General features: G+C 37.3%; 1 protein-coding gene across 1 annotated transcript; it reads right to left on the bottom strand.

Annotated features, from left to right (window-relative positions):
* Positions 1–223: 223 nt before the first annotated feature.
* LOC128214354 (annexin A11-like) lies at positions 224–12,144 on the bottom strand. Its single transcript, XM_052920775.1, has 10 exons — positions 12,024–12,144; positions 10,967–11,039; positions 10,233–10,308; positions 7,560–7,654; positions 7,228–7,341; positions 5,169–5,259; positions 4,423–4,571; positions 3,814–3,988; positions 3,243–3,355; positions 224–1,204 (listed from the first exon to the last, which is right to left on the bottom strand). The coding sequence occupies exons 2-10, from the start codon at positions 10,985–10,987 to the stop codon at positions 1,073–1,075; spliced, it is 966 nt and encodes a 321-aa protein (XP_052776735.1). The 5' UTR covers positions 10,988–11,039; positions 12,024–12,144; the 3' UTR covers positions 224–1,072.
* Positions 12,145–13,696: the final 1,552 nt, after the last annotated feature.

Below are 13,696 nucleotides of genomic sequence, written 5' to 3'. Positions count from 1 at the left end.
TGGTGAAGCACAAAGTACAGTATTTCTACCTCAGGAAACGATAGTTGAGCACCATTGTATCAAGTCTCAATGCAATACCTCAAGTAGTTGCTGGGATATTAACCTATGTGTGCTTGCATGCAAAACCTTAACCAATGTGTGACGCCAAGGCCGACGCTTGGGTGAGTAGTATAGCTCTCCATATTCTTCGAATAGTCGAGCTAAAAAGGAGTGACACTTTTCAAATTACAAGTTTTATAATAATTAAGGGAGTATGTAAAGTACGTCTTCTAGTATAAATAATTTAACAACAAAGATAATTCACTCATGAGAATGGAGGTACATATTTATATTAGATTGGTCCGATCGTTCAGAACTTTGTTTAAGCTAACGCGGAGTTTAAAGCTGCACTCTCACAGATATCACTTTTTTTACAGCTTTTTTTATTTCTTGTCTTGGAAAGAGCAAATTATTGCGCAAATATCTGAATACCAATGATAAAAGATTGCTGACAAAAGATCAGGTCGCAGATTTTCATAATTCCGTTCGAAAATTAATGTTTTATGGCTTAAACCGTTACTAACGGTTTAAGAAAAAACATAAAACATCAATTCTTGAACTTAAATATAAAAATCCGAGATCTTTTTTTGTCAGCAGTCTTATATAACTGGTTTAAATAGATTTTCGCAAAAATTGGCTCGTTCCAAGACAAAAAATTAAAAAGCTGTCAAAACGTTTCCATCTGTGAGAGTGCAGTTTTAACATACCAATTATTCACAATTCAAAATGGTTTCCTTTAGTTGGCTTACAAATTTAAGGTAATTGGTAAGTTTCTGAAGACAAATATTAAAGTATATGGTTCATTACAGAGCTCCATTATCTCCGTAGTAATACAAGAAATATTGCAAGATTCAGACTAAGCACAACAATAATCTATTAACAGAAACACGTCAAAAACGATGCAGTTTCTTAAATAATAATCATTGTGTTAGCTACACAACTCTTTCCATTGCCAAAAATCGCTTTAAATGTCACCGACGCATGGTTACAACCGTATATCTTTATATTATGCTAATGTGCCATTTCCTTTTATTTAATCCTCTGCGCACAGTGCTAGCAGCAACTTCTTGTAGTTGTAGTCTCCGCTCGTGTCACCATTGATGAAGGAACCGAGAGTCTTGCCGAATAGCCGCTGAAATTCCTGTTTGATCTGGATCATGTCCACCTGTTAACAAACCATTGGAACAGATATTGAACAGGCATCAGGGACGCTATTCATAAAACTTAGTCACTTTCCTAATTTTAGTATTCTTTTAGTCATGTGAAAAAAAAAACTTTCCAAAACACATTATTTTCAATGACCTTACTGAAAAACATACTTTAATGTTAGAAACACTTATACATGTATTTTAATTTGACTATTAGAAATCGAAGTAATTTCGGAAACGACTTAAGATGCTATATGAATACGACCCCTGTACTTTGTATGTTAATGTCAGTGGTGATTGTGACTAATGTTCCGTTATGATCCAAGGTTCAGTTTAGTGTTTTTGCAAATGAAGATGCCATCGGTGGATTGTTATTGCCAATCGTAGGTAACATCAGTGCTCTGTCAATGATGGGCGAGAGCAGCGTTCTATTACTTAGCAAAGCTGGGTGATGGTAGATGAGGTCAGTTTCTGTTATTGCCATGCTGGGTGTCATTAGTTCATTTTTAATGTTTAAATGATGAGATCAGTGTTCTAGAATAATCAATGATTAATAAGATCAGTGTACTGCTATTGTAAAATGGTAGGTGAAATCAGTGTACTGTTATTGCCAATGGTAGGTGAAATCAGTGTACTGTTATTGCCAATGGTAGGGGAAATCAGTGTACTGTTATTGCCAATGGTAGGTGAAATCAGTGTACTGTTATTGCCAATAGTAGGTAAAATCAGTGTACTGTTTTTGCCAATGGTAGGGGAAATGGTATGTGAAATCAGTGTACTGTTATTGCCAATGGTAGGTGAAATCAGTGTACTGTTATTGGAAATGGAAAGGAAAATTAGTGTACTGTTATTGCAAAATGTGAGTTGAAATCAGTGTACTGCTATTGCCAAAGGAATGGGAAATCAGTGTACTGGTATTGCAAAATGATAAGTGAAATAAGTGTACTGTTATTGCCAATGGTATGTAAAATCAGTGTACTGCTATTGCAAATGGTACGTGAAATCAGTGTACAGTTATTGCCAATGGTAGGTGAAATCATTGTATTGTTATTGCCACTGGTAGGGGAAAACAGTGTACCGTTATTGCAAATGGTAGGGGAAATCAGTGTACTGTAATTGCCAATGGTAGGTGAAATCCGTATACTGTTATTGTCAATGGTAAGTAAAATCAGTGTACCGTTATTGCAAATGGTAGGGGAAAACAGTGTACTGTTATTGCCAATGGTAGGTGAAATCAGTGTACTGTTATTGCCACTGGTAGGGGAAAACAGTGTAACGTTATTGCAAATGGTAGGGGGAAATCAGTGTACTGTTATTGCCAATGGTAGGTGAAATCCGTATACTGTTATTGTCAAAAGTAGGTAAAATCAGTGTACCGTTATTGCAAATGGTAGGGGAAAACAGTGTACTGTTATTGTCAATGGTAGGTGAAATCAGTGTACCGTTATTGCAAATGGTAGTGGAAATCAGTGTACCGTTATTGCCAATGGTGCGTAAAATCAGAGTTCTGTTACATGATACTGTTATAACTATGTAATGGTAGGTAAAATATGGGTACTTTCATTACCAATGGTGCATAAAATCAGTGTAGTTTTATAACCAATCGTTGGTGAAAAACAGTGTACTGTTATTTCCAGTGGTGGGTAAAATCAGTGTACTGTAACTTCCAACGGTGGGTGAAAACAGTGTACTGTAACTTCCAACGGTGGGTGAAAACAGTGTACTGTAACTTCCAACGGTGGGTGAAAACAGTGTGCATGATACTGTTTTTATCCGATGGTGGATAAAATCAGTGTACTGTTATTGCCAATGATGGGTGAAAACACTGTACACGACATTTTTATTGAAAAATGGTGGCTGTTATCAGTGTTATGAAGTTGGTTATCATATGTGTATATTGTATCTTGAAGAGTTTAGTGACAATTGTAACAGTACATTTTACCGTGACAGCAATGGAAACTATTTGTATTAAAAGATGCTAAATGTCATTAAAAGACATTTAACCTTTACTGTCGATGATCATAGTGAATTTATGAGTTATTTAAACTGATATACCTCCGATCTGCTTACGACTACTCTGATGAGAGTCGAGTCCTTGGTACCGGCCCCCTTCATTGACTTGTGCAGCCGCTGAGCGAAATACGCAGGTGGATTCTTGGCGATTCTTACTGAAATAGGGATACTACTGTTAATGTTATTTGTTATTTGTTAAAGTTTTGGAATGACTTAAAAACTATTTTAATGATGAAAATACTATGCACACCACACATGCAGTGTGCGGTTACTTTTAAGTGTGATTTGCTTTAATAGCACAGTCTTGGTCTAATAAAGATTTTTCAAGTCCGTCCTTGTAAATGTTAAATTGACTCGGTCTAACAAAGATTTTTCAAGTCCGTCCTTGTAAATGTTAAACTGACTCTGTCTAACAAAGATTTTCCAAGTCCGTCCTTGTAAATGTTAAATTGACTCTGTCTAACAAAGATTTTCCAAGTCCGTCCTTATAAATGTTAAAATGACTCTGTCTAACAAAGCTTATTCAAGTCCCTCCTTGTAAATGTTAAATTGACTCAGATTTACAAAGACTATTCAAGTTTGTCCTTGCAAATGTTACATTGATTCATGTTACCTATTGCAAGATAGCCGTCCTGTAGATAGCCACTGGTCTCCGCTTGGATGACAGCTTCAATATCCTTGCCATGGTTTTGTTGGTACGCCTCAAAAACGGCCTTTAAGTGAGCGTAGCCTAGACTCAATATTCGATTGAAGGTGGATTCATCTATGCCAAGTTTGTTGGCACCAGCCTTCAGGTAGATAAACATACAATCCACACTTAATGTTACCCAATATTTGAACCAGGAAAAATGGGGATTCCTTTAAAACAAAATGACATTTATACATTAAATCACATACATACAACTTTACATAGTTTTAAGGGAACTAAATATATTCCACACATTACAATATTCGTTACTGTATGAACGTGGATATAAAAATATATTTTGTATAACTAAGCAGATTTCTTACACAACTATACAAATACAGTCAAATCTGGTTGAACGGTCACCTGCTTTAAAGGGCCACCTGCCTTATCGGGCCACTCCAAATGTACTACTGCGAATTGGGAGTATGATGTTGGAATGTCGTGTTTGTTAAAACATGAAAGTTCTAAGTTTGAATCCCATTATAAGAATTACTTAAAAAAGCTAATCATATTAAACGCTATGTGCTGAGTTACCTCAAATAGTTTCTTAGCGTCCTGTGCTGCGGTGTCAGGGTCAACACTACCAGACTCATCCCTCCCGGCGGCCAGCTGTGAGACGAGTAGGCGCTTAAAGTGGCCGCTTGTGACGCTCTTGATGTCTTCTTCTAGGTCACTCTTGAACACTGCAAACACGAAGATCAGTATAACCAATAAGCGGGCAACAACGTCGTCTTAACTAAAATATTGCGTGTACGTATATACTTATTGTATAATACAATGTCACCAATTTGACATAAATGAAGTATATATTATCCTATGCTGATTCATATATATATATATATATATATATTATGAATCAGTATAGGATGAAGGAGTTTGACAGAGGGTCACCTTTGGAACATTTCTGTAAAATAATTTGAAATCGGGCCGAGGGTTGAAGACTTTTGAAGTTTTTTTGCCATGGCAACCAGAGTTCTGCATGGAACCACTTTTATTGAAGGAATCTTGAAGCGGACCAAAGCCGGCAAACGGAACATTCCTGTGAAATTTGAAGTGAAATGTTTGAATTTGCCCCAGTGATTCAGGGGAAGTTTTTTGAAGGAACATTTTGACAAAGGCAAACGACGGACAACCACCCTGTAACAATTAATAACTCACGCTGAACATTTTGTCCCCATGTGTGCTAAAATAAAACACCTATATATATACACACTAGTAAATACGCTTTAAAACTGACTTTTGGTCCGCAGGTCAAATTTAGAGACAAAGCATTTACTTACATGTTTTGTAGGCTTGTTTGATGTCCCGTATCCGTTCGTTGGACCTGGAGCACAGAATCTCTATAAGGGCACCGTCGTCTGTGCCCGCACCCTGCGAGTATACATGTTTTAGTTTGTATTTCTGTTTTCTTTAAAATACATTTCGAATTTTAGCATTTTATCTTTGCATGTATGGTTCAAAAATTTACTGACTCAGTTATTCTTTTAAATAAACATAAATAAGCAATCATTTTCTAGCCTTCTTTTTTCAACTCATAATTACTGAGTCCAAAATTGTATTACTAACTGACTGCATGTACTTTACGTCAAAGAAACTATTCTATGACATGAATCTTGGACCAATAATAAACATCGGTATAAAAATTGTAAAAAAAAATGTTTTAATTATAAAATTATGACGATGTTCGTGAAGGTATTCATTCGATACAGCACCGCCCTTAAAGGCCCCACCAAAGTTCAAAAGCCGTTTTAAGGACCAAACATAAAATGTTCAAATAATCTGTTTTATTTATTTATTTTTGTGATTAAACATCTAGCAAGCATAATACATATATCCGGTGCAACATGTGCAGATATTTGCATTTTTGTAACCATGCAGGAAATTAATTAAATCCACTTTGTCATTCTTTAATTGAATATCTTTCTTATTTGAAAACATATCATCAAGAACTCTCAAGACGTTGTTAATTATTTAGACTGGGGCATTTTGACATAAAAACAGTTATATTGTTGAAAGACTTTCCGAAAGAATGCAAATCCTTTTGGTCCCAAATATGACAAAAGTCATCTTTCGTAAAAATAAGTCAACTCCTTATTACCCCAAAAATGTCACACAGGATGTTTGTTTTACTCCCTAAAAAGAGTGTTCCTTAAAACTAGATAAAACATGAACTTTTGAAAAATGAGTGGCCTTCCCCACCCACTTTTGAAACTGTGGAAGGCCCTTTTATTATTTTAGCGCGCATTGATTTCGATCAAATCATTGTTATCAGTGTTCATATCAACCGACGAAAGCATATTCAGATTGTCTGATGATTTATCGCTAGTCCTTTTCCTTTAATCCTACTCCAAGCATGCATGATTAAAGCAAATTGTTTGTTTGTAGAGGATACAAACTTGTTTCATTCAAATTTTAAGCAAATTGACTCAATGTGTTACGTGCCATAAGGCAATCCCGCATGAAGGTCATGCATGAGCCGTTTAGCATAAAGTATTGAGATGACAATAGCTGAGTTAAACTGCAATGATTAGAACGCGGGAACCAAAATATCGTTTATAATTGCTTTAACAATTTACCAACGACTAGACGCCAAATGGCAACATGCCTCTAGGAGGAACCTTTGACACAGACATAATGATATTCAATGCATTTAAAACACAGAATAACATGGAGTTGAACAATGAGTAAACAAGTATTAGTGCATGGTATCGATGCGGCCCGGACAAAGTTCAGTCCGAACGGATGGACGCATACACTGATGAACGTAAGTGGAACATGCGACACTCCTTGTCATGTTTATTGAAAAACATATATTTGGTCAACAAACAGCCCGGACAAGGATCATTTCAGTCTTTGGTGTCTAAGCATGACCTTTACCTTTGGGGTACAGACATGGGTCTTGTGTGCGACACGCCATCTCGTGGTGAACATTCATGGCAAGGTTATTGAAAAACCTATAATGCATGGTCAAGATAAAACCTGGACAAGGATTATTTCAACCTTCGGTGGCTAAGCATAACCTTGACCTTTAAGATACTGACACGCCACCTCATAGTGAACCGTCATGACATGAGTTCCTATATTGCACGATCGAAATAAAGTCCGGAAGGACGGACACATACAAGGACCCGCAATTGTGACAACTTTGTCTCGTTCACCGAACACGGGCTCGACAAAAAATGAATCAATTCCTCTCAAAGGTGGCCGACACTGACCTCTTCGCCTATGAAAAGCTTGCAACGCGTTCATAATGTCACGGACATACACCATAACAGTATGACTTTAATTCAGGTCAATGTCTCATGATATCCACTTTTATCGAATCAGGTCAACTGTTACCTTGATGGCGGCTTTAAGTTCCCTGGCGTCATAATTGACGGGCGTCTCCAGCAAAGCCAGCACGAGGTCCTGGAGCCGGCCCGAGATTTCCGACATCAGCTCAGAACGCAGGTCCTATAAGGCAAACAGACAAGTAGTGATCATTTATAACAAGGTAGAGGTCAAATAACATTTAATATCTAAATCTCATATAGATAATACTTTTTAAATATGCTAGATATTAAAATATACTTATTATTAATGCATTATGCTCCACTAGCGGATCCGGGTTGGACTCATGTGTAAAACTATTGCTAAATGTACTACGATTTGTGTTTTCTTGGAAGCAATACCTTGCCAAATTGAGTTTTGAAGGAGGTAAAGATCTCCTGCCTCTGTTGGTTGGTGTGGGACGACATTACCTCGAGTCGCAGGATCTGCCGGTCAGCTAAAAAATGCTTGTTTGAACAAGTATAGCGCAAGCTACACTCAAAAAATAGTTTAGCTAATGCACCAGTCAATTGTAACCGACCCCCCCCACCCCCCCCCCCCCCCCCCAGGTCCGGGGACTTTGACTAGCGGTTCAGGCAAGCCCGGGTAAAATCCCCGTCATGCGGGGACGAACTGCTGGTAAAATCCCCGCAAAATGCCATCGCACCCCCTGGGACCCTAGATCAGACATATCCCCGATATTTTTGACGCCAAGACAAAAACCGCATTCACCCGGCACTGCGGAAGGTACTTGGAAGGTAAAAACACGGCCCATTTCCCCGGCTATCCTCGGTATACCCCCGGACCTGGGAGGGCCGTGGTTATACAATTGACTGGTGCACAGTAGAGTAATGGGCTTCATGTACAGTCATGTCTAACTCTTTTGTTTGCACAAGCACATTGTCTAAATAAAAGAGTGTAATAAGCTTGTGATTGTTTACAAAATGTGCATGCATGCAGGAATCGATTTGTGTGCCATCATTGTGATTGTTTTTATAAAGTTTAAGATTTATAAGAGAAACGGATACACGTTCTTATCATTTTAAGCGAACTACTGCATACGCGTGAATTAAGTTAAAGATTGTTAAGGATTTTTGGTCTTCTAAACTATTAATTCGGCAGGCCTGTCGAAGCACGGCGCCGACTTATCGTTTCGAAGATAAAACATAAATGCTAACTTTCTAATTAGTGTTCAGAATAGAAGGTCACGCGAATGTCTTTATTATAACCAGTGCGCATGCATGAAAATTTTGCGGTCACGCGAATGTCTTTATTATAGCCAGTGCGCATGCATGAAAAATTTGCGGTTTAGTAATTCGCTAAATCGATGATTGGTTGTCTGAGCTCTTCTTCAAGCTGCATTCTCAAATGTTTACTGTTTTGACCTGTTTTTGACGTTTTTGTCTCATAATGAATAGCTATTTTCGGTAACAATGCCTTCAAACCAGTAATTAAAGATAACTCACATCAGAACAGATCTCAATTATTTACAAAACCGCCGAATATTTCATTTCTCTAATAACGTTAGTAATTATTTTAACCAAAAAACATTAATTTTTGAACGTAAATATGAAAAACTGCGATTTGCTCTTTTGTCAGCATTTTTGTATCACTGGTTTCCAATCATTTACGAAAAACTGGGCTCATTCCAAGACAAAAAAAAAATTGTCAAAACGGTCAGTCTGTGAAAGTGCAGCTTAAATGATTAAATATGAAATGTCTCGGACGATCCGATTGGCGGAGGGATTTGCCTGAATACTGACTAATGTTTAATACGGAAACGTCCTGATGAGCGTTTGTATAGATCAGGGGCGGCTCCAGGAATTGACGTTAGAGGGGGCATGATTTAGGGGCGCAACCGTTTGACATGCGCCGCATAGCTTCATAACCGAAATGTATATGGTGCAAAATGTTGGCAGGGGGGGGGGGGTTAACACCCATTTTTTTTAACAATTCAAGTCAGAAATGGGGCATTACTAGCTTATTTGATTACTTTTTTCTCTGGTATTGATATCAAAAGTAAACTTGGACGATTTAAGGAGGGGGAAGGGGGTACCCCCAGCCCTGAATTCGCTAGTGCCGATGTTTGGGCAAGAATGTATAAATTACATCTGTGTACTATATAAAATGTATCTCAGTAGCATTTTACTGAAATTCGCTGAGGTTGACTTTTTGCAACATTAATTTTACTCACTCAACCGTAGTTTATTCTAGTGGGTCACCGGATCGAAATACAGACCACAGCATATCTTTTAACAGTTCATAAAACACCCTTTACATATCACCTGTCATGATCTGCATTCACCATTTTAATGATGTACTTGTACACCCCCTTAGCAGGTCAATATAAAAAACTGCTTCCTAAATAAAGAACTTGATTGTTTCCGCAATAGATACCAACACTTAACAGCTAAGTTTGAGTCATCTGTATGGAATGTTCATGTTTTGGAAGACAAATTAAAACAATGATTGGTTATAATGTTTCATGTACAGACCGTGGCTCTCGATGACTTTATGATATACATGATTGGATATTTGTCAAGGATAATGTTTCAATAAAGGATTTAAATCGTATCTTCCATAGCCTTTAATTCTATATAAACATCAGAAATGTCAACACAATTATTATTTTTAATTTCCTCAACAGTGTGTCCATTGTCAATACTGGTTGAAGTACAATTCACACAAACATATAGCAAAACAAGGAAACTATGTCTCTGAGATAATTTCAATTTACGACTAAAGTCCACCAAGACACTGCCTCCAGATCCTCTGATATACCTATCACTAGCGGATCCAGGGGGGGGGGGGGGGCATCCCCTAACATTGTCCAAGTGTTTTTTATGTCAATATCAGAGAAAAAAGTGTTCCCCTAAACCCCCCAACACATTTAACCAAGTAATTTTGGTTCTGTGTGAGGGGCGCAGGTCAAAAGGTTACGTCCTTAGGTTACGCTCCCTCTAACGTCGAATCCTGGATCCGCCCCTGCCTATGACATTGTGCGTTTTGCCATTCTGAAATTATATATTTCTCACCTAGCTCTTTCATGGCCTTTCTGAGAGCGCCCGCCGCCTGCTCGGCCGAAAAGGGGTTCTTAGGGACGATTGTTCCCTGTAAAAGAATGGGAGGGAGTTAAACATGGTCAAATGTATACCGCCGTATACTTATATAGATCCGTGTACATGTATATACATGAAGGTAAGTGGTTTCGGATGTAATTGTTGATGGTTCTGGACTTGTCCGGAGTGGAGGGTCACGCTCAGGCCAGGAAATGGCCAGAGCTCAAGCAGTACTCGCTTTTATACAAATATGTATCGATCTATTCAGATAAATAGTCAGTACCAGCATGGTATACAGTCCATTATAACTTTTAAGATTACGCCAACGAAAGATTCAGATATGCATATGGTTTAGATATTACCCCAAGGTTAAATTTATAATTTGCAATACTAAGTCTTAATGCACGTATCAAGCAATATGATTTCAATTTATATAAGAGCTGCGATTAACTACCAGTATAAAGTAAACACACCGCAAAGAATATACATGTATGCTTTATAAATACCCGGCCTTGTTATGAAATTGAATTATCACATTTTAACATGTAAAAACTTGAAGATACAAAATGTTATGTTGATGAAGTTAATATGTTTATAGTTTTCATATTTTCTGTGTACATATATAATGTATCAAATCCATTAAATCCGCGGTAGAACTATCTAAACCAGCTCATACTAAAATCATGTGAATAAATTATAAAATCGCATACCTGTGTATAAGATGCAGCCATGTTGGTTGTTGATTGTGAAATGAAGTTACGCCACCGTATAAATGTATTTATCCTGTCACCTGCATACAAATCGGTCCAATAACAAGGTGCCGTGTAAACTTTAGTTTATTAGGATAGTAGACCACGTGATGTTTATCTACAGTCAGGTGGTCATGTGACCGCGAAAACGAACTTCTTTTATATATCTGCAATGTCAGAAGAAAAGCAGAACTGCCGTTTCAGTATCTTATCAATGGACCACTAACAGCCGACCTCAGCAATCACTCGCCCATAAAGTCCCATCATTATGCAAAATAATGACACTGGCAAAACAATCGACCTGGAATCTTCATGAGATGTGAAAATCTTACCCCACCCGCAAATGCTGGAAACTGTGAAACAGCATTCAACGATACTCGTCGATAGTTTATTTCATTTCTGTGGTGAATGACAAAATCTCACTTACAACAGAAATGAATGATCTCTTTGCCAGTGCAGTTATGATCATTCAACACTATCAACATCATTTAAATCCATTTAATATGTTGCGATTGTTTGTAAACACTCGTGATCTTGAATTTTGACCTGTGGCTGTGTACTGTACTCTGACTTGCGGAATAATTGTTACATCATCAGATAATGTTCAGAGACTGATCCATGCTTATGCACGTTTAAAAGTATTTCTATGTTTTGAATTGATATTGACGTATTAAAATGCAATGACTTTGAATATAAACGTACTAAAAAAGTTGAACAGCTTTACGAACTATTTTGGGGGCGATTTAAACATGGATACCGAGTGTGATGACGTCAACAGGGAAAAACAGTTGTCCCCCTTACTTTTAAAGATTCTTATTAATTTTAAGGTTTTATAGTGTTTAATTAAACAAAGTAACAGGATAAATAGAATACTAGGTTAGTGCCGTGGATGGAGAAAGTTTATCTGGCTCGGCTGCGGATTTTATCGGGTTCGCCTTCGGCTCACCCGATAAATTCCTCCGCCTTGCCAGATAAACTTCCTCCATCCACGGCACTAACCTAGTATTCTCTATTTAACACACCTAAAGTTGTCGCGATTCACTTCCTTAGATTATATTCAACTTTTCACTGCTCACGAGAAATGACGTATATGGGATGGCCTTGATATAGTTCACAGTAGATATTGATTCCGCGATGTGACCAGCACGGGATTGTATTAACAGGGCAAGGGATGTTTATTTTAAGCTTCCTGGATATTTGTTGGTATTTGATACTGAAGGCACATGACACTGAAACAAGTTGTTGTTTTTCTGATGGCGCCATTGGCGAAATTTAAGAATTCCCCCGTCTAATTTACTGCGCGGCTTTCGGGATGTTTTGCGTGCTGGACCGTATATTAGTAGTATAATAATTGGTATTTCGCGGCCATTTTGTATGGTGGTTTGGTGGTTTTGTCGGTGGTTTCATTGTTTGCGCATGCGCAAGTTTGAAATTGACTTTCGCGGCCATTTTGTTTGGTGGTGCGGTGGTTCTGTCGGTGGTTCCATTGTCTACGCATGCGTACGTATATGTTTTGGCGGACAATTTTCAAAGTTTAACTCAACCAACATTGAGCGGGAAGACAATGGTATCGATTTCGCGCGTTAGCGTTCATATTTGGCGATTTTCCGCTTTTAGCGGTTATGTTTAACCATTGTTTAAAATCCAAGACAAAGGGTCATTGTTAACAGTGAAAGACATTCAAATTTAATGAACGGTGATATGAACTTTTCACCTTGCAAAACCATACTCATTTTTCCGTTAACATAACATTAGCCAAGATGAGTTCCGTTATCACCATCAATACAATATTTTTATATATCAATTCAACTCCCAAAAGGAGCGATAGGGAGAACAATCTTAACATGTTAACAATAACATTTATCATAGAAATGGTCACGATTGTTATAATGATTGTACTTGATACCTTTTAAAAGGGGCTCATGATCATTTTACATAAAATATTGATAAAGGTTATATTGAGCTGACCTAACAGTTGAGAGGTTATGATAATAACTATTGTTTTCTACAATCATCAAATTTTTCAAAAGTTTTTTTTTCAATCCCTTTTACAAGTAATAAACAAAATTTGATCTCACTAGTTAGGAAAATTACAACGTTTTTTTTTTTCCCTTTAATGATTTTATATGATTTCTTTGTTTCAAAGAATAACGATTCATACACGAATGTTTTGGAAGAAAGTTTAAGACAAAGGTTTCAAAATGTTCATTTTAAAACTTTGAAAAGACGTTTGTTGTCCTTGTTCATCAGCAGATACAGTTTTTTCATTACCACAAAGATTTATAATGTCTCTGTTCAAAAGAATAATAATGTTTTCCATTTTTACAAAGGAAAAAACCCATAGTTATCACTAGGTTATAGGGTAAAAGAAGGTAACTCGCGGTCATCTTTGACGAATCTGGCGGGTCCCATCACAGGCAGGTCCGCGGAATGTTGACGGGTGCATTGTTTGATTGAGAGTATTCATTTCAATGTAGTTTATGGTACGACACGAAGATAGCACTATCGTCTTTATCAGATCAGGGTTATGTATGCCAAAGGACAACGCTCCAAAGTTTCTAACAATGATTAACGCATCATTTGTTTAATAGTATTGCCTTTAATTGTTATCCCCTTATCACACGATGTACTAATTATAACCCTCTCTATCTTTTAAGTGATCAAACTTCTGATTATTTAAGGTGAAAAAGC

This window comes from Mya arenaria, chromosome 13, assembly GCF_026914265.1.
Source record: "Mya arenaria isolate MELC-2E11 chromosome 13, ASM2691426v1".
Lineage (NCBI taxonomy): Eukaryota > Metazoa > Mollusca > Bivalvia > Myida > Myidae > Mya > Mya arenaria.
Note: the sequence above shows the minus strand (reverse complement) of the source record. Positions and strands in the feature narration are given on the sequence as shown.

Bases quoted from the DNA above. Each gene is read 5' to 3' on its own strand.
- LOC128214354 (XM_052920775.1), bottom strand. From the start codon at position 10,987: ATGGCTGCATCTTATACACAG. The intron at 7,655-10,232 runs GTGAGAAATATA...AGCATTTTTTAG, and splicing joins AAAGGCCATGAAAGAGCTAG to CTGACCGGCAGATCCTGCGA. The intron at 4,572-5,168 runs GTAAGTAAATGC...TCGTGTTTGCAG, and splicing joins CAAACAAGCCTACAAAACAT to TGTTCAAGAGTGACCTAGAA.